Source organism: Uloborus diversus, chromosome 1 (genome assembly GCF_026930045.1).
Source record: "Uloborus diversus isolate 005 chromosome 1, Udiv.v.3.1, whole genome shotgun sequence".
Lineage (NCBI taxonomy): Eukaryota > Metazoa > Arthropoda > Arachnida > Araneae > Uloboridae > Uloborus > Uloborus diversus.
In genome coordinates, this window is record NC_072731.1 from 113,788,497 (window position 1) to 113,810,128 (window position 21,632).

General features: G+C 33.3%; 1 protein-coding gene across 3 annotated transcripts in view; it reads left to right on the forward strand.

Annotated features, from left to right (window-relative positions):
- Nucleotides 1–17,033, forward strand: part of LOC129216591 (B9 domain-containing protein 1-like) — a 65,980-nt gene extending 48,947 nt beyond the window's left edge. For all 3 annotated transcript variants that reach the window (XM_054850809.1, XM_054850817.1, XM_054850823.1), the window contains 2 exons: nucleotides 6,509–6,639; nucleotides 16,711–17,033. In XM_054850809.1, coding sequence (XP_054706784.1) covers nucleotides 6,509–6,639; nucleotides 16,711–16,799 — 220 coding nt within the window. In that variant the 3' untranslated portion in view covers nucleotides 16,800–17,033. The remainder of the gene's footprint in view (nucleotides 1–6,508; nucleotides 6,640–16,710) is intronic.
- The last annotated feature ends 4,599 nt before the right edge of the window (nucleotides 17,034–21,632 follow it).

The following is a 21,632-nucleotide window of genomic DNA, read 5'->3' on the forward strand; positions in this document are numbered from 1 at the left end:
GAACCTCGAACTTACGAGACTCGGATTTTCGAGACTCTAATGTATTTGAAAAGTTGTGTCCAAACTCATGGTCTCCAAACATACAGTGGCTCCCAAAAGTCTTCGTACACCTTGAAATATTGTAGTAAAACCAAAATAACGCAAAACTGAATTTGAATATGAAGTCCAATTTTTTTCACACCATTCCTATACCATTCTGAATACAACCCAGTAGTTTTTTTCAAAATATTGCAAGATTTTATTTTTGAAATTTTTCAAAAACGAAGAGAAAGAGAAAAAATACACCACAAAAGTCATAGTACACTGAAATATTTTCGAATAAATTCATGATTAAAATTTTCATATGTGGGTTTTTTATTATTTTTGCATTTTAATGACACTGTAAAGTCATTTGCCGTTAATTTTTTGTTTATTTATTCCTTAATATTGTGTTTATTACTTTAACCCATTCTTTGCCCCGGCCGATACAGGATCGGTCGCGCAGTTTGTGTTAATACTGCCCCGACCGATTCAGGCTCTTAGCAAGAAAATGGTTCCTAACTGCCTTCAACGAACCTGTGTCGTCACAGCGTTTCTAACAGTTTTTGCCTCAGCCGAATATGTGTCGGCGATCCTTCCAGGGGCAGAACCCTGATATTGCGCTTCTCTGTTGGGTTCTGGTGCTTTTAGGGGAGCGGTAATCAAGCTCTTTTGCTTAGACAAAAGCGATGTAACTTACAGTATTTCACGATACTTGTTGTAATTTATTTTATTTTACTAAGATATTAACCTTTCAAGTACTCCTGGATGGGACACGTATAATGCTTCAAATAATCAGGCATTATATTTTTATCTTTTCGTGGAAGCTTTGTTTCTTGGCATTCTGGCATTTGAACTCCTGATGAACAAGTGTGAAAATATTTCCTTACACATTTAACAATATTTCTATGCCTGAATAAAGCAAATAAACAGAAATATATTTTTCTTGTTATCAAAAATCCACCTTCTTACACCAGCATCCTTCACTAAATTGTTCATAATCCTCAAATTTTATAATTTATTTTACACAATATTTTTAAAAATTATCTTACACATCTTAATTTTGTACGAGTATGTTTTTTTTTATTATAATGTGTTTACTACGCTTTTTATTTATTTGTATACTATTATTTTTTTTTATTATTTATTTATTTTTAAATCGTGATATTTTCAAACTTAAATTTAAACTTTTTATATTCACGGCACGCTTTGATGGATTTTTAGTGATACAGTTTTGAATATTTTTAATTTCGCAAACAAAAATTATGACGACCGCATTGATTATACGTAATAGTTGACCATGCAAAACATAAAATATATACTACAGTACAAATGAAATTATAATATCTTGAGTTCTTTTTGCTTTACTCATACGAAACGAAACATTCCTTTTCTCCCTTTCTTTTTCAGATTTTATTTATTGTTTTAAAATAGCTCCAATGTTTTAATTGCACCTTCTTTTATGAGGTTTTAAAAATAGAAATAAAATATTTGGTTTCTTTTCAATAATCAAGTTGCCTAATTGGTAAATAATCCTATGAAACTAACTAAAATTTATCCAAATATGTTTTAAAATAAGAAAAACACTCCGACTCGATTTCAAGCAAGATTTTCTTTTTTTTTTCTTCTGAAGCCAGTTTCTCAAATACAAACAGTAAAGCTTGCTTTGAAATTCCTTTCTGATTCAAACTGTTTTGTTGTAAGAAAATAATGTGGAAGGGTTGACCGCAAGACACCAAGGGGAACATCTCCTTAGGGAATCCGCCCAGGCAGTCTCTGTTATTCCTCTCTCAGCTGGGGGCTTTTAGTTGCATGCACAAAAGTATCCTTTAGGGAACTAGGGGATTAACCTCAAGTTTTGATCTTTTGTTATCATTTATCTTTACAATACTTCCCACGCTTGAGCAACTGATATCTGGACACTCAGAAGGGATTTAAAAGTCATTGCAATTACGATAAAAGAACCGAAAAGCAAAGAGATGTCTCTGTATTTATTGGTCATTTTGAAGGGTCACAATGTATCAAAAGGCACCGAAGAATACTTTTTATCCGCTTAGAAAATCATTCCCACAGTTAAAGCGTTTTTGTCCATTCAAATGCTCCCCTTGCTCACAGGTTGGATCGATCAGTCAATTGTTTGAAGAATGTTTCGTTGAGCCCTTTTGAAAGGTAGACCATCTTACATTTAACAGTTTTGATTTCTTAAGTGTATAAAAAGAAAAGAATGATATACTGAGATAAAAGCAAATAGAAAAATAAATCAATAAAATAATTAGTGTTATAAAAATAATTGCTTTTCATCCTATCCTCTATTGTTTATTATTTTCCAGTTATGTACTGTGTAAATTTAACAAATATTTCAGCATATATTAGCAACCTTGTATTTTATTGCACTATTTAATTCAGTGCCAAAAAACTAATAAAGCGAAGCGATTTTCGAATGCAAGCTGAACAGCAAAAACAACATTAAAATCCCGAGAGCAAAATGGGGAGAAAAGCGCTATTACAACGTAGCAAAAAGCTACTCCGTTCTTCATCTGCAGCATGCGCGTTAAGGGGTTTCGGGCTGATTATGGAATGGATTAAAATGGCTGGTATTCGTAAAAAACCACAAACACCATTCAAAGTTTGAATTTTTTCCTCACAGTGGAGGTAAGTTGGTTTGAAATGTCTCTAAATTAGTTAATTTATTCCATCCTATAGTAAAGTGCTTGATAAAATGCTTTAAAGAAAAGAATTGGACCAAATACAAAGCAAGAAAAGGTCAACCGGCAAAGTTGACAAAGCATGATCGGAGGTTTACAGTTAAAAAAATTGTGAAAAATACACATTTGAGTGCTGAAAAAGTTTCTGCAGAGTTGAATGAAACATTTTACGTTTAATTTTCACCTAAAATTGTTCGCCAAGTTCTCTGATTAGCTGGATTAAATGGGACCTCTTCCTGCAGAAATTTTCTTGTTCGTGCGAAAAACAGTAAGCTTACGGTTTCCATCGTAATATCAATGATAAATAAGCTCAAAACGTTTTGGAACAACGTCTTGCTTTTAGATGAAAATAAATTCAACATTTTGGGTTAAATTGTTGTATAATTGTAAGTAGAAGAAAAAATGAGGAATTTAATCTTAAGAACTTAGTTGGATCAGTTAATCAGGAAGGTGAAGGTGTTTTAGTGTGAGGGTGCATTACAGCATCAGGACTTGGAATTTTGGAATTTTTTGATGAAATTATAAATCATGCTGTTCATTTAAATATTTTAAAAAACAATTTTAAACTATTAGCCCAAAATTTGGTAATCAGAAACAATTTTGTTTTCTATCAAGATAACGATAAGAAGCACACGTTTGCGTTTGGTGCCTCAAAAATTGTCCTTAAGCTTGGAAATATCTCCTCAATCGCCAGATTTAAACTTAATGGAACATATATGGAGATATCTGGTAGCTAGATTACGAAAATACACCATGGAAACGAAAAGTGAACTAGAAACAGTAAAACTCGAAGTGCGGCTGAACACTTACTCAGAAATTGCACAAAAAAAAGAAAGAAAGAACAATGAAATCTATTCCCAGACGTTTAAAAGCTGTTGTTGATACTGCATGATATTCTACTAAATAATAACTTTGTAAAAAGCTAGATTATTTACTAATTTTTTGACATTTTTTCAAAGTGTACAAAGACTTTTGTGAGATAAAATTTCCGGCAAATTTTGGCTTTTGATTTTTTAAAAATTATGTTTTAATATTTTATTAAAAATTCTCATGCAATTTTGTTAAAAATAGATCATAGATCTTATAATAAAATACCTATTCCAAAATATTTATTCTAACCAATGTAAAACGGCCTATTTCATTGAAAGTCGTAGGTGTACGAACACTTTTGGGAGACACTGTATGTAGTACAGGGCCGATCCTAGGGTGTCGGCCGCCTGTGTGCAAAGTCTAATGTGCCGCCCCTCAAGAGTAATTTGCATATTTTGACTAATCTTTAACGTCCATATAAATCTTTCTTCAAATTTCTATACCAAGTTCCAATTTAAAAAAGAAAGGAGAAAAAAACAGAAGAATGATGAACTTATAAAAAAAGAAGAAAAGTTTTATAATAAGAAACTCCTTAGGTACAATTTATATCTTTGAAGAAAGTAATAAATACCAAAACTTACTAGTCTTAAAAACGCATTTTATAGTCTGTCTTCGGTGACATCAGAGGAAGGACGGAGGAGGGGGAAGTGGAGGGGGGAAAAGGGGAGGGGCGATTGCTCCGAGAAGATTATCAAAATTGGCTTATGAAAAATAGTTTTAGTTAATCTTTGGTTGTGTTCAGTTGCAAGGACAAAAGAGTCGGGTATAAGGAAATAGTAATCTTGATGTTCTTTCCATAAATTCTTTCAAAATTGAAATTAGTTTGAAGCTATTTTTTGTGACCGTAGCGTATGAAAGATCGGCGCTCTTCCCGAAAATTTTCCGAAACTGAAGTTTTAAACACGCAATTTTGGCTTACTTTTGTTGACGTTGCTAGAGGGTAGGAGTTTCAATCATCTCCCATTGAAGGTTTTCGAAATTGAAGTTAAAAATGCAAATTTAGTCTGTCTTTGGTGACGGTAGGGGATCTGGTGGCTTTCCTCCGGTAATTTCTCGGCACTATTGTTTCAAAAACCCATTTTTGGCTATATTTAAAAACAATAGGAGAAACGTGAAAATATACCAAACCGAAATATTTTTTAGAACTAAAATCCATTGTAGGCTATCATTTTAGAAGGAACGGTTTTGGGGCTCCCAAGCGGATGTTTCTAAAAGTGCAATTTTATACTATCTTTGGTGACATGTTAAGGATTATAGTAAGCTTCGGCGGATCTTACAGATAGTTTTCGATAATAATATCTGAAAAATACAACTATAGACTTTTATCCACCTCACCTCGACGATTGATAGGTATGCCCTGGTGCGGTAAAAAGTTACATAAGCCAAGCAGTTCTCCTCCAGAATTTTTTAGAAATTGAAGTCCCAAAAACTTATTTTAGGCAGTTTGATAACGATGGGACTAAGAGCGGGCGGGGGTTCGGTGTGCCCTCACGAACTGTTTTTAGAAGCTGAAGTCAATTTCAGGCTAGTTTAGGCAGGAAGGGTTCTGTGGCCCCACGGAACCGTCTAAAAATGAAATTTTGAGGTATGGTGAATGCATTGGAGAAAAGGGCGGGATCCGGGGTCCTTCTCCGAAAGTTCTTGAAACTAATGTCTGAAAAACACAATTTTAGTTTGTTTTTCAATAAATTAAGTGAGAGGGGGTGGGATTAGGTGCTTCTCTAAAGACGCTAATTGAGACTGTCTTTGGTAGTATCGCAAAATGTCCATTGCAAAAATTTCGAAAAAGAAATCCGAAAAATGTCATTAAGCAATTTTTGATGACATTAGGAAAGGCTGTCCTCTAAAAATACATTTTAGATTTCGGAGCCAACATTTTTAGGCTATATTTGATTAAGTTAAGGTGGAAGGGATGAATCAGAGACTTAATTGGGATTCCTTAAGATCATTGGTTCAACCAGTGAAATGTTTCGAAATTAAAGTCCTAGAAACGCAATTTAAGCCTTCTTTAGTCTCGTCAAGGAGGTCATGGCATCCTTTTGGATCTTCGTTTCAATTTACTACCCGGGACAAGAGCCCTGTTCTCCTAATTGAAACCGGGCAGTTCATTCGGGATTCTAATTAGAAAAAATTGCCGTAAAGGGGGAAAATTACAAAATTTTAGCTCTGACTCTCAAAGAAGTCGCAATTTTCCACTTTCTTCCCACGCATCCACGATTACTGAACGCAGATTTTGTTGTTTGAAATGCTTATGATGAGAACATCTAATCAGTATAGCTTTTTTTTATATATAAATAAAAAATGTCTTCAGTGTTTAGGTCTATAAAAGCTTGGGGGGTAAACATTAGTGGCCGCCCTTGGTGCTCCTTTTAGAAGGCACCCTTTCATGCTTCAGGAGGGGGCCATTTTCTCTCCCCTGTATCCATGCCTGATTACCGGTTCTGTCACAAATTTTGCAACCAAATGAAGCATGTGTGTAAAGAGTAAATATTAATGGACAATGAATCAAAACAATGTTCCCAATCATTCTATTTTTCTTAAACTATGCTATATGCTGTCAGGAAATTGACACTTACTTTGATAATTGAATATTTAAAGTTCAGCATATTTATTCCACGGGGAATTTTTCTTGATTATTAGAACTACATGATGCGGCCTACGGCCGCCCCTTGCTTCGGCTGCCCTTGTGCAGTGCACACTCTGCACACCTGCTAGGATCGGCCCTGATGTAGTAACATTTTGCTCTAGCTCAGTATCTTGAATTGAGTTCAGCCTAGTATTTTTGCTAAATTAGAAACACTTATATCTCTTGTTCTATTCAGTTGAAAAACTTGAAACAAACTTAATCTTTCAACTATTTGACATCTATGGTTGGTGAACTGCTATCATTCATCTGAAAAGCTTTCATATTTCAGGCATCGAAGACGAGTCTCCATGTTTGTTCCAGAATCTTCTTCACTCCTCCAAAAGTTCACTGGCTGGTTGATCGGAAGAAGGCCCGAATTCGTTGATCAAAAAGTCGTGTCTCAAGGTGAAGGCAGGGATGGTGAGTTATTTGTTAGCCTTTTTTACAAATAAATTCAATTGCCCTTAAAGCAGATTTTTCTGTATTTTGACGGAATTCCTTATTTTCGGTCATCTTGAAAAGTAAAAACTTATTTTCGGTGAAAATCCATATCCCTCCTCCCCCTGTGAAGGGAAAAAAAATCTTGCAGCGCAAGCTTTTGTTCAGTTCCGTAAGCTAGAATACTTTACTGTGCATCATCAGTTGATCGGCTACTTAACCGACGGGTTTCAGTGTTTTCATGCGCTGTGGTTGGAAGTGATAACTTACGATGTTTAAACGAAAAGCCGAAAGGCTAAATTCCGTAAGTCAGTCAACAATGTTACATGCTTATACAAGCAGAGATAACACCACACAGTGGAAGATGCAGAATCAAATGTTAATGTGAAGAAATGAACATTGGAAACTTGTTTAAAATCTTACCTAAAATTTATTGGTCCATAGAAACTAAAATAAATAAACTAACAAAATAAGTTTATAAGAATAAACCCTGGCCATAAGTGGAGGCAGAGTTCGCATATCCCCAACACCTACCGGACCTAACTCACAAGAGGCTGACGAACACAAAAGAAGAGAGAGAACGATTGGAATCGTTCACTATTTATACTTGCCTCATTTGCATATGATTGGGCATCAAAGGATGCCAACCTAAAACTGAAACTTTACACGTGCCGAAAGAGGTGAGAAGTTAATCTAATTTGAATAAAGTAAATTTTATATTACATTACATTAGAAATGAGAACGTGGTTAAGTATCGTTTACCGATGTCTATCAGGAACTTCATTGCAATCTATTGTGTGATGCTTACTGCGCATCTTTCTGCGCACCAGCGGTTGATTGGCTACTTAACCAACGGGTTTCAGCGTTTTCCTTTGCTATGATCGATTTAACTTGATTCCAATCTATTTACTGCGCATCGGCTGATTCTCTACTTAAGGAACGGGTTATTCGAGTGGGTAGAACACGCAGCGTTCTCCCGAACTGTTATTGGTCAAATTCAAATACGATCTATTGAGTTATGTGGTGAAATAGATCCTTTCTAAACAAAACTAAATGGTTGCTTTGTTGTACGAATTCAGCTGTGTATTGACACTGCTCTTGCAGCAAGTTTGAATTTTATTGGTTATCTTTTTTGAATTTCTTGCAAAAAGGAATGTTTATCGGAAATCTCTCGCTTGTCTGTTGTACAACGCTCCAAATCTGATTTGGAATTAAAAAAAATTGACGAAGATCGAAAAAACAACTTTCAATGGAGTTGAATGGACAGAACTGTTACTTTATCCCTAAAGAGCGGAAAAACAGAAGTGCTTTTGTCTGAATGTATCAGAAAAATTGATGAATCTGGGAAAGCAATTTGCATCTTTTGTAATTGGAAAATAGATTATGGAAATAAAGGGTGCAAAAATATTGAAGTGCACATGCTCAGTAAGAAGCATGTGACAGAAGTAGAGTCCAGGTTGAGCACCTATGCTCGATCTATTTTTTTTTTGGTGATTCTTCCGATCCTGCTCCTAATACAGTGTATGGGTTAATCCCTGCAATTAAGATAGATCAAGGAAAAATAATTACTGTTCAACCACCTATAAAACCATCAGTTCCGATATCGGATTGTATTTTAGTTAGTCAAGCTATGTACTTGGTACATTGGCTGAACATAGTCTCCCTTTCACTGCTGCCCCAGTGTTAATTAACCTTGCAAAGGAGCTAGCTTGAGATCCGAAAGCATTGTCATCTTTATTCATGGACAGAACTTCGGCATCCATGAAAATGAGGTTAGGTTTGGCTGAAACCATGTTGTCTGAAACCATACACAAGATTCAGAGAATAAAGTTTTTGCTGAATATTGATGATTCAACGAGTAACAATTTGCTCCAGGTATTGACTGTTCTAGTCAGTTATTATTGTGAAGATTAAAAACAAGTGATCATTGAACATTTAAAGTCTTTAAGCTTACCTTCTGTTGATTCTGAAACAATATTTTGTGCTGTGGATTCCTGTTTCACTGAATATGGTATACCATATGAAAACCTCATTTCAATTCTAATGGACTCTTGTTCTGTAATGCGGGGCTCAAAACAAGGTTTTGAAACTCGTGTACAAAATGAAAGAGTGAACCATCTTCTTGATATAGACGGAGATTCCTGTCACCACATCCACAATTCAACAAAAAAATTTTGCCAGTCCTTTCAGTTTTTTGTTGAAGGTTTGTTCCTTGATTTGAACAACAGCTTTAAGTGGTTGCCAGTTTTCAGAAATAAATTGGAGGACATATGTTCAGTATTGGGCATTAAATACTCAATGCCATCATGCTATGTACCACACAGGTGGCTCAGTTGCTATGATGTGACTGTAGAGATATTGAGAATGTGGAATGCATTCATACTTTTAATAGTGATGATAGAACAACATATAATGCTATAATCATAAGTGTGTACAAAAAGTAATATAAAATTAAAAGATGATAAATATATTCAACTGAAGCAAATTCAAAAATCTCTTTCAGAAAGGCAACCAACAACAGCAGCAGGTAAGCAGCATAGATCTTGAATTATTAATAAGTTGTTCTACGAAAGGAAGAAAACACTACTAATAATGCAATTGTATTCAGCTGTGTTACCAATGTTTAAGAAATATGTTCGTCTGTTTAAAACTAAGGAACCAATGATCCACAAACTGTTTGATCAGCAATTACTTGCTTTTAAGCAATTCTTATGTTGCAGCAATAAACCGGAGATAATTAATAAATATAAAAGTGGTGAAGAACTTAAAGCTCTTCAAAACTGAAGAAAAAGCACCTCATGAAACCCAAGGACATGTTTATAAGCACTCAAGCTTTAGATACCTTAAAACGATGCAATCAAACTCTTACTGATGATTTTTTAAACAGACTTGGAGATGTTTACTTCATTTGTAGCATTTATTTGAAAAAGAAGCTTCCACTCTCCAATGAGGTGTTGATTTGTGCCACTGCCCTAAATCCTGAACAGAAAGGTCATAGTGTAAATATCAGAATGTTAGAACTATTACCTAATCTAATTCTTAATGTTCTATGTCAGGAAGAAATTGATAAATACCTGCAAGAAGTAAGGTCTTACCAGGTTGATGATTACCTTCCTGCTGCTGAGACACCTGTTTGGATTGATGAATGGTGGACTAAGGTATTTGAAACAAATAGATATCCATCACTTGAAAAGATAATGAAAGCCATATTAAGTATTTTTCATGGGCCCATAGTGGAAGGTTCATTTAGTACCATGAATGACATTATTGACAAAAGATCAGGAAGGATGGATATCAAAACATATAACTCTATCCAAACGGTTAAATGTAGCCTTAAACCCAAAAAGAAAGAGGCTGTAGAGTATTTTCACCGTGAGGACATCCGTAATGGGTCTATAAATTTATCATTGTGTAAAAATATGAAGATGGCTAGGGCAAAGTACCGACTTGAAAAGTTAAATCATAGTGAAAAGAAAAAAAATGAAAATGATTCAACCCAGCTTGAATCAAAAACTTGTGGAAAAAAGGTCTTAGTTCAAGAAGCGCGTAATTCTTTTAAGAATTACCAGATAAAAAATGTTTTGTTTAAAGTAAAATTGCACCAAGTCAAACGAAAATGTAATGATAGTGTTGATTCCTCAACATTGATAAAGAAATCTTGCTCTAATCATATTTCAAACTCTAAAAAACAAACAGGGCCTATTGAAAAAACACAAAAAGAGCAATAAAAAATGTTTTTTTTTGCTAAAAGTTCAGGAAATGCCAAAGAGAATAAATAAAGTTTTTAATGATTATTTTTGTCTTTTGATGAGTTTTGTGATATTGAATTGCGTTACATAAAATATATATTAAGGAAAGTATATTAGCCTAGGTAAGTCTTGTGCAATGCATATTGATAATCTATATATATAAAAATGGACTTTGGTAAATTTGTTCCCTAAGATCTCGGAAACTACCCGGCAGATTTGGCTGAAACTTTCACCATTTGTTCTTTTTGGTACTAGGGAGGTTTGTAGACCAGTTCAATAAAAATCCGATTGATAGTTCCTTTTTTATTCTAATTTGTCCAAATTTTCGCATAAATGCCCCAATATGACGATTAAAAAATACGTGCACATATTAAAATTATGTGTCCATCGAAAGCGCTTATTTTTCTGCTGAAGATGGCATCTGTTAGAAAGTTCTAAGATGTATGAAAAACGAGTTATGGGCTTTTTTTGTTCCATGTTCGAAGGCTTTCCTCAATACAATTCATTTTTTAGTGTATCATCTCAACTCTTAGTTCAAAGCTAGAATTGTTGAATATTTTTGTGTTTCGTCTGACTATTTGAGGCTTTTCTCAAGTCAAATCTTAAAGTAACGTTTTTTCCCCAAGATTGGCTAACAATAACTAGATTTGGCTGATTATTCCATTTAAACGGAACTTCAATTGTAATTACTGGGGTTTTTTTTATAATTATTTGTGCTGATTGGACACTTAATCATTATCCAATCTAACAGCAGAAACCTTGCCAAAATTTATGTAGAAAGATTTCAGTAGCGGATGCATTTGGCAGTTTTTTCAATTGTCGCGGTTTTTGAAGCCAAAGACTATGTAATAATGTTTGTCAGCTTTCAGAATGTAAACAAAATATCGCCAATCAAAGAATCTTTAAAAACTTTTTTTACTGTAAAATAATCCAGCAACTAAATTAGGCAAATCCATAAACAGCACAAAAACTTCCATTAATGTGACTTTGTGCACAAGTTCAAACCAACACCAAATTTTACTACTTATTTTGGAAACATTACGGATGAAATTGTTTAGCGCCATTTTATGGTGACCAAAAGTATTTTAGCATATGACGACAATATCTCTTTAACAAAAATTAATAACATACCGTTTTACAAAGTAAGTAGGGGGAGCATTATCCAAGGTATCCCAAAACGATTTCCGCAAATTTTTTAATATTTTAAATCGCATCAAGAACCCACAATAATTGAAATTTTCCAAAATAAGCAAGTTTAAGGGGACAAGGGCGCGCGGCTACATTTTTTTAAACAGTTCGTTCTTCAATGGACATACAGAGAAGGTAAGACTCAATGTAAAAAAAAAATAAGTATTAACTGATAAATCTTTTTAAACATGTGAAGTTTAATTTCATATTTCGGAAATTCTTCAAATTTGTATACGCTTAAATTTCGTGTTTTCGTTTCTAAATGAATACTATTTTGCTCTTTTTACGTACTGCTACTTTAGTTTTATGAGTAAGGAAGAAGGTAGATTTTAAATCACGTCAAAAAGGTGTGTTTTAAGTTCGTTCACTTAAAACACAAAACAAAGGCAAGTAACGATTGTTTCTCATAATTATTGCTAACCCAGGCAACGCCGGGTATTTTTGCTAGTCTATTATAAAAACTTAAATTTTAATTGCACTGTTACCAGGGTTTGATTTTTACTATATCATTCTTGGCTGTTTTTTCTTTAAAATGAATCTATTACAAAATTAGACCAAATACATGTTTCTTATTTATTTAAGTTCTGAAGACTATGTGGCTCCTGCATTGCGATATTAAACCCTAATTGTAAGAACTTAAAGCAAAAGTAAATTATGAAATGTGTAATTTAGCTTACTCAATGTTCTTAAATTCTTTAAGACTAACATTTAACACTAGAAATCTTTCTGGAAAATCTAAATTACAAGTTCTTTTCTTTTTTGATTAGTACTTTCTTTTTTCTTTATTTTGGCTTTTCCCTTAGGGTTTTATAGTCTTGTCAGCTATTAAAAAAATACCTGATTTATTAATGACTGAAATTCCTAAAGTCTTTTTGATTGTTTTGAAATGTTCATGCTTTTTTAATACACTGTGGTATGTTATATCAGTTTTTTATTTGACATACAATGGTATGTGATGCCGCTGTGGTATTTCAGTATTTTTCTCCTTCAGTGTGTCACATGTCTGCCTTAAAAGATAATTGGTTGCAAAGATAATTAAGTTTTTTCTCAGATGTATATTTTTTCTTCTCGGATCCCTGTGGTGTAAATGGTTTTTTTTTATCTTTTTAAATGTTTAACTTTATCTTTTCGCAGTTAAACATCATATTTAGCTAATCTCACAGCTAGTTTGGAATTTTCTTAAAATGTCTAGAATACCTGAAAATATCGAGGAATTTCATTTCTGATGCAGACAGAGTATGAACCCTAATAGACATCAGTTAAATAATTCAAACTATTGATTATTTAATGAAAACTTACTAAGGTTTATCATACTTTTTGTTCTTAGAGATAAAACTAATTTTTAAGACTTTGAAAAAAAAAACATCTTTTACTGATGATTGTTTCATTTACACTTTCAGTAGTGTTAGCAATGACCATTTCAATATTTTCAAAACAGTCAAACAAACATTCATCGGTATTAAACTCCATTATGTATTTTTTATCATTACTTAGTCCCATATGAAATAAAGTCACTTCGCAGCTCTTTTGAAGGTCATCCTCTGAATTCGATTCTGAATCTAATGAAACATGAGTATGTTCTTTATATATTACCTCAATACTTTGGAAAACACAAACGGCAACGTATTCATCAAAATTTCTTGTCCCTATCATTAGGTTCAATATCTTTCCATATGTTTACTTCATCTGTGCTAATAGCTTCTTTTTAAAAAAAAAAATTTCATGGGCTGGTACAAAAGACAAAGGTGTCTTAATAAGTCAAGATTTGAAGTTTAGTCAACAGTGCAGCATTGCTAGTAACAAAGTCAATAATATGCTTGGGTTTATCAATAGATCTATTTCAAACAAATCTAAAGAAGTTCTGCCCTTAATAGGGTGCATCATTTGCCCAACTAGTCTAAAATTGTTTTGTCCCTAATTTAAAAATGTTCTCATACCACTAGATAGCATTCCTGTGAATTTTTATGAAAATCAAAATTAATTTAGGTATCCCACCTCAAGCAAGAAGTTTCTTTTTTAAGGTAAATGAACAATTATAACATCAAATGTGACTCAAAGTGCAATACTGGGAAATATTTTTTTAATTATTTAATTTACATTGTACCTGTGTTAACTTTAACTGTTACCATATTTTCAGTAACTCTACATAACATCTTTTGTAACTGTTCACTGTTCAGGTTCACTATTTGTTTTCAACTTTCTACCATTTTCTTCTATCATACAACTACTAATGCTAGTTCTTTAAGTTTTCTTCTTGTTATTCTATGCATATGTGTGTCATAAACCACTTAAACAAGTTAATCTATTCTATTTTAATTCATAAGGTGTATGAATTTTTGAAAGTAACATATTTTGAAAACTTTTAATAAACATGAGTGAATCAGCTGCTGTTGAATCAGTGACATTTTCTCCACAAAGAAAGCCTTATTCATCTGTACAAAAGGTAAAAGTCAAAACCAGACAATCTTCAATGGTATTTGGACTTGGAAGTGGAATAACTCAAGAGGACTCAGAATTTAAGAGTTCACGTTTAACCACTAGCTTGCAAGTGCTTCGCTGCTTGATGTATCATATTGAGAAAGGTGCCGATCATAATCTTACCAGAGTCTTCAAAACTTGTCTTGTCAAAAATATCCGATTTCTATGCAAAAGCAAACATTCCAAAGATTACTAAATGTAAATCCTGTGAGAAAATACTAAAACTTCATGAAGACAACACAAAATTAAAAACAATTCCTCTTCAAAGAAGAAATACAACAAATTTCATTAATAAAGTAAAGAAAGTGAAAGAAGAAATAGCTAAAACATTTTCATTATGGCTTAAAAATGTAGAATGCCTTATAAAAAATCCAGAAGATTAAGCTTTTCTTCAATCTATGAAAAGTTATCGTCTAGCAACCTTTGGCTCACATGATAAAACATATAACTGCAGCATGTGTAGTTATTCAAAAGCATTTGGGTAAAGCTATCCTATGGTCAGCTTGCCATCACCACATTGGAGAAATTATATTGTCACATGTGTTTGACGATTTAAAAATTGAAGCATCGAAGTCACCACACATATCTGTTTAAAAGATTTCTCAACCATTATACATTACTGCAGTTTATGGAAGAGAGTGACGCTGATATACCTATAAATTTATTCAAATTTGATGACAGTTCATTCAGTGAGTCCGCAAAAAGATTAATTGACAAGTGCAAAAACAATGTTATCACATTAGCTAAATCAAATGTTATGTTTTGCAGAGGTGACTACTTAGAATTTGTTCAAATTTGACTTTTCTTCTTAGTAAACGATCTAAATGAGATAACTGCAGTCGACTTTAAACGCCCAGGAGCTTTACACAAAGCATGATGGATGGCAAAATTAATTTATTCAATCAAAATTTGCTTATTTCAACATCAAATCCAAGAACTGCCAACTGGAACAATAACTACACATTAACAAGTTTTAAAATTTAGAAATTTTGTTAATTTCGTCACTTTGGTATATATAGTTCATGGTGGATGACGTGCACTTCTGTCTTCGATGCACCATGGAATGACTTGAATTCTTTTATTTACTTATAAAATATAGTAAATTCAGAAATTTCTAGAAGTGCAATTAATGCTTTTAAAAATCACCTTTGGTATCTGACAGAAGAAACTGTACCTCTAGCACTGTAGAGTGATATAGCAAACCGACGTGCTCTTGCTGACAGTATGTTAGCCATTAGACCAGCTAATCTTTCTAATCTAAAACACAGATTTGGTATGGGATTTGGAAAACCAAAGTTTCCAACAGAAATTCGTTCATCATCAACACTGTCTGATTTTGTTGGCATTGATTCCTGGTTTTTATTTCTAATTTTGAACTTAGATTCAGAAGTCACGGTGGAAGATGTTAAACAGTGGCCAAATTGTATTTCATTTCAGACTTCAAAAACTAATTTGAAAGGAATAAATGTAGTAAATGATTGTGCTGAGCGAGGAATAAAGCTGAAGAATGACTTTTTAATATCAGCCAAAACTGAAGATTATTACCAGAATATATTACAAGTAGTTGAGCATGATCGAAAACAACTCCCAAATCTTCTCAAAAGGAGGAAAATTGATTAAAAACTAACTTTCAAGCCAAACTTTAATAATTAACAAAGTAATATTATGAAATATACTGTAAATTTGCTTCAATAAGTAAAATAATTCTTTCAGTAACTAAACAAATGTAAAAAAATGCTTAACGTGTTATTTTTCTGAGTTTTCATAACTTTCAGTTGGCAGGTGGCACACATAGATATTGTTCAAAGTGTGAACAATTTCATACAAATTATTAATTTTGTATGTAGAATACAAATAGCTTAGGGACAAAGCATTTGTAAACGAAAAAAAATTTGATGGGGCGTATGATGCACCCTAGCCCTTAAATAGAAGTTTGGTAAGACCTCATTTGGAGTATGCTGTTCAGTTTTATTCTCCTTATCTTAAGAAAGATATTAATGTATTGGAAAGGGTTCAAAGGCGGGCTACAAGGCTAATAAATGGACTTTCTCACTTAGACTACGATTCCAGGCTTAGAATGCTAAAAATGTACAGGCTTGAGCAAAGAAGAGACCGAGGGGACATGATTCAGTTGTTTAATTTTATTGAAATGAAAGATGTTACAGGGGTAAAGTTTAGCACTGAAAACAGGACAAGGGATCATTATTTAAACCTCAGGCTAACATGGATATTAGGAAAAATTATTATTTTAGCAGGGTAGTGAACCTTGGAATAGCTTACCGGAAGAGGTGGTAATGAGCAAGGGAGTAGATAGTTTTAAGAGGGCCATTGATCTTCACTGGGGATTGTACAATGACTAGGACCAGTCTAGCTGGGCCCAGAGCCTGTTGCTGGTCGTCACTTTTGTATTTGTATTTGTAAATATACTATATTATTTTTGATTTTTAAAAGTAATTAAATAATAATATTTTTTGATAAATACATTAATTTTTATATCGCAAATGTCGTACTTCCAAAACATAAATATCAGACATATATTGTGATATACATCATGATATATATTAGCAAACCCTGACACACACACATGTATAACATTAGTTGTTTAAAGCTAAATTATATATTTTTTTATGAATTCTAGTCACAAGAGTCAGATCCCAAGGTTATGCAAATGTTGTATTCAGCGTGGTCACCAAAAATATCGAGAAGTTAGGCTATGTTACCAGATGATGAGAGCCTTAATGACTATTGTGTTTGTCCAGACAGCAAGCATCCAAAGCCATACTGTTTATTAGAGGAATTAAAAGAATGAACTTGTGTGTTATTCTTTAGAGACCTATACAAAGTTTGTATCTTGTGTTTTTTGTTAATCAAATTTTTATATTGCTGATTTTCACCATCAATTGTAAAGTTTCATCACATTATTTACCTGCTGTGGAACTGTAAGTAGTGATCATTGCATACTCTTGATAAAATAAAGTTATTGGAACTTTAATATTATGTAAGCTTTTTTCTCTTTAAAATCAACTAAAATATTTCTGTAAAATGTATTTTGTACTACAGTCAGACCTCGATACAAGGTCACCCGCTTATAAAGTCACCCTACATATAAAGTCACTTTTCTAAAGTCTTGGCTCACTGATTAGGAGTTCTATATTATGTATTATTGGATATATGATCAGATCATAATACAGTAACTCCTTACAAGACCACTTTTTGTCTGACTTTCTCTAAATAATTTCAGTGTTTAACAGACTCACTTCCAAAGAATTTTTCACATACGATCCTTAAAAAGTGAAAAGTCCTTTTTCTTACCTGCATGAAGTGTAGATAAAGCAGTGGAAAGTGAGTATAACGACAAAGATACTAAAAAATGAAGCAGTAACACAAGTACGCACGTCTTGAGACTAGCTGTGAGACAGGGGCTCTTACGCTCCTTCAAAACTCCTCCAATATTTCTTCATTTAGAAAGATATTTTGAATGGCCCTTCAAACTCCTTGATTTTGGTTTTAATTCCTTCAAAATTCCTTTTTTTGTTCAAGACTACATAATCTTCCTCTATGACAGTAACATAAAATCCTTCAAATGACAACTTAACTTCGTCACAAGGGCAAAGTTATAAGGGAGATTTGGTAGTAATTTCGTATACAGTCAATTCGTGATAACTCGAATCTAAAGGGACCGACAAAAAACTTCGACTTATTGTAAGTTCAATTTACCGCTAGTTTCGGTTTTAGACATTTTAATATTATAAACCATCAAATATTTTAACTAATATGTACATACACCATAAAAAATTACTGAACTTAAAAGTTTTTCGCACTATATGTAGTTTTTCCGTAAATTGTTCTGAAGACGAAGTTGTGTCTGGTCTTGAACTTCTCCAACCATCCAGCAGTGCCATAGAAATTTTCTATGTTTAGTAATATAGCAAAATTCGTTACTTTCTCACGCAGCAAAGACCCACTTCTAGGAATGGCATGGTCTTGATTTCCATACTGCTGGAACCACTTGAATAGAGCTGATTCTACATCAAGAAAGGTGCACATCTTTATTCGTTTCAAATTCGGATTCATAGATTCGTACCGCTTTTGAAGAGTTTTTCTTTCTGATTGTTGGATTCCTTTCAATGTCATAAATAGGATTTACTTTACTTTCTAAATCTAAGGTTTTTAGCTTTCACTCAGACATTTTTAATAGTAAAGACAAATCTCTCTCTCTCAGAAACTTATCAGCAAATGATCCGACTAAAGAATGAAGGGAAACGCACCTTAACTTTGTTCAGCCTTTGAATAAAGGTAGAATCAGTTGAGTTGAGAACTTGACAGCTTAAAAGCAGCTATATTCATTTTCACATGTGTAACTCCTTTATCGTACATTGGCTCAACAGGAGTTCTCCTTGATTTAGAGGTCTAATATGAGGAATTGCAAGTGAAGGTGAATGAATTTTTATCTCATAGTCACTTGTTTGTTTCTTTTTTCCCCCCATTCTTCCGAAATAAATTTCTAGTCATCTTTGAAAAAACTTCGAGTTATTGAGAATAATTAACATGGAATTAAAGACAAAGGGATCAAGGCTTGATAAAAACTTCGAGTTATTGCGAATTGATTGTGTTAATTTTTTTCATAAAGATGTAATTTACAAATCGATCATAGAAGTCATAAAAGTTGAAGGTGAAAATATTATTAGATGACTAAGACATTAAGTGAAGTAAAACATGCTTAAATGATGCTTCTTTCTTTTTTTTTTCCTAGTTTTATGACGTACTTCCATTTCTTTATGACTATTGCTTTTCCCTCCATCACATTCTCAGCAGCAAAAGTCAGTTTGTCTAATTATTATTTAAATATTTAAAAATACATGAGTAAACATACTATATGAAGTGATTGTGTTAAAAAGCAATTTTTGTGAGTTGCAATTATAATATTGTAAAAAGGATCATCCACAAGCGATGTCATGCCTTGAGGAGAAGACAGGTTCATGAAATTGCGACAAGAGGAAGAGAGAAGGTGACAAAAATTGACATCACAGTTATTATAAAGATATGTTTAGAAAGAATATGACATTTGACAAGAGGAGGAGTAAGGTGGTGACACTCTGACAGAGGAAAAAGGGGTCAAATATGTTGAAAAAAAACTGCAACATCATTTTAAGACATCCCATTAATACTCCTTCGAAATCTCATTTTACTCCTTCAAAACTCCTTCATTTTATTTCTGAAATTGAATACAAACCTTGTGAGAGAGCCAGGGCTAGATTTAGACTTAACAGGACCTTAAGCTATTTATAGCGGAAAGTGGGGCTGAAAGGGACATTATATATTTCTTAAAACCTGATGTAAATAAAAGTTTTCATTTACTGCCAACAGAGGGAGACAGATGTTTATAGTTGGTAGACCAAGTCAATTTGTCAACATAACAATTATTTTTATCTGCAAATACTGAAGTTAATTTTCATCATCAAAAAGTAAGTTATACTTCTATTTATATTTTGTTCCAGAACTTAAGTGTATTTAGTTATAGAAATATTCTTTGTGTGTTAATTAAAAGTACATTAAATACCTAAAAATCTGTGATAAGCGATTTTCACAGGACAGAAAGTTAGGCTTAGCAGCCATGTGGTGTATGTAATGTATGAATCTGGGGCTGAAAGGGACAGCCCCGATCCAGAGGTTTCAGCCCCAGAAAAATTATGCTTATGTTAAAAAAATTTTTTTTAATTATTTCAATAATTAATATATCGCATTAAAATTTTAATAATAAATTATGAAAAAATGCTTTGTTAATGTATAATTTAAATAACTTTAAACTGCAGGTATATTTTATTAATTTAATAAAATCAAATTAAGACATACAAATTTTACAGTTTTTTTTTTTTTTCAGTTACGAATATGGTACGTAACTACAAAAGGAAAACAGATAGAGTCAGAAAGACTGGATCTGAGATGAAAGCAGCTGTAAATGAAGTTCTAGTTCATGGACAATCAGATCAGTTTCTAAACAATATGGGATTGCTAAATCATATTAAGCACGAAAAATCAAAATGTATAAAGAGATGGGAGAAGTTAAAGAATTTACTCACAAGCCAAACATTGGCAATAGAAGAGTGTTTACTTATGAACAAGAAACTGAATTAGCTTCTCATTTAGTTAAAGCTGCAAAAATTAGTCATGGATTAACTGCTGTGCAAACCAGGACACTTGCTTATGAATATGCTTTGCTTATAGAATCGCCACTGATTCCGGATGTTTGGAAAAGCACAAAGCAAGCTGGCTATGACTGGCTGAAGGGATTTATGAAACGAAGTGGGGATCTCTCTCCCCGTACTCCTGAGCCAACTAGTCTGTCCCGAGCAACAAGTTTCAATGCTTCAAATGTCAGAATATTCTATGAGAAACTTGAAGAAGTAATAAATCGCTACAAATTTACAGCAGACAGGATTTATAATGCTGATGAAACCGGGATTACAACTGTACATAAACCGCCCAAAATTATTGCAAAATGTGGTCAAAAGCAGGTTTCACAAATAACATCAGGCGAAAGGGGTCAACTCGTTACTATGTTATGTATTGTAAATGCCATAGGAAATACTTTGCCACCTGTATTTATTTTTCCAAGAACCAATTACAAGGAATTTATGCTTCATGGTGCACCTTCACAGAGCCTTGGATTGGCGTATAAGACTGGATGGATGACATGTGATAACTTTCTTGCAGCTCTTAAAGACCTTGCCAAATATTCTTTCTGTACCCTAGATAATCCAATATTGTTACTAATAGACAATAGTGAAACACATATAAGTGTCGAAATCATAAAGTTTTCCAAGGAAAATGGCATAGTAATTTTGACATTTACTCCTCATTGTAGCCACAGAATGCAGCCACTCGATGTTTCTGTCTTTGGCCCATTTAAAGGTAGATACAATGCTGCTGCCAATAACTGGATGATAACAAACCCTGGCAAAACCATAACCATTTATAATGTGGCCGAACTTGCAGGCATTGCATTTTCTTTGGCCTTCACAAGATTGAACATTCAGTCCGGTTTTCATAAAAGTGGCATTTATCCTTTTAATAAAGAAATCTTTACTGAGGAGGATTTTTTGAGTGCCTACGTTACAGACAGACCAAACCCAATAATAGCCCCAGAAACTTTTCCCAGCCAAAATGATGTATCGCAACCTGGTACATCAAAAGAAGTCGAGAAACCATTATTGGATTTAGCAGTGCCAGTCCCGTCTTTTAATGATAGAAAGCATCTCTCTATAGAAGTGATCCGACCTTATCCTAAGGCTGCACCAAGAAAGGCATGTAGAGGTCGAAAAAAGGGTTCGTCCCGAATTTTGACAGACACACCTGGAAAAAAAAAAAAAAAAGAGTGGAACAAGAACGTTTAGCAAAAGTTGCTAGTAAAGGCAAAAGTAAATGTGCTTCTTACAATATTCAGAAAGACTGTCCGAAACGAATAAAACGGAAGCTTCTCACAATCTCATCTAGTGACAGTGATGATGACGACAGCTTTCAAGCATTGGATTCAACAAATGATTATGATGAATTTATTGT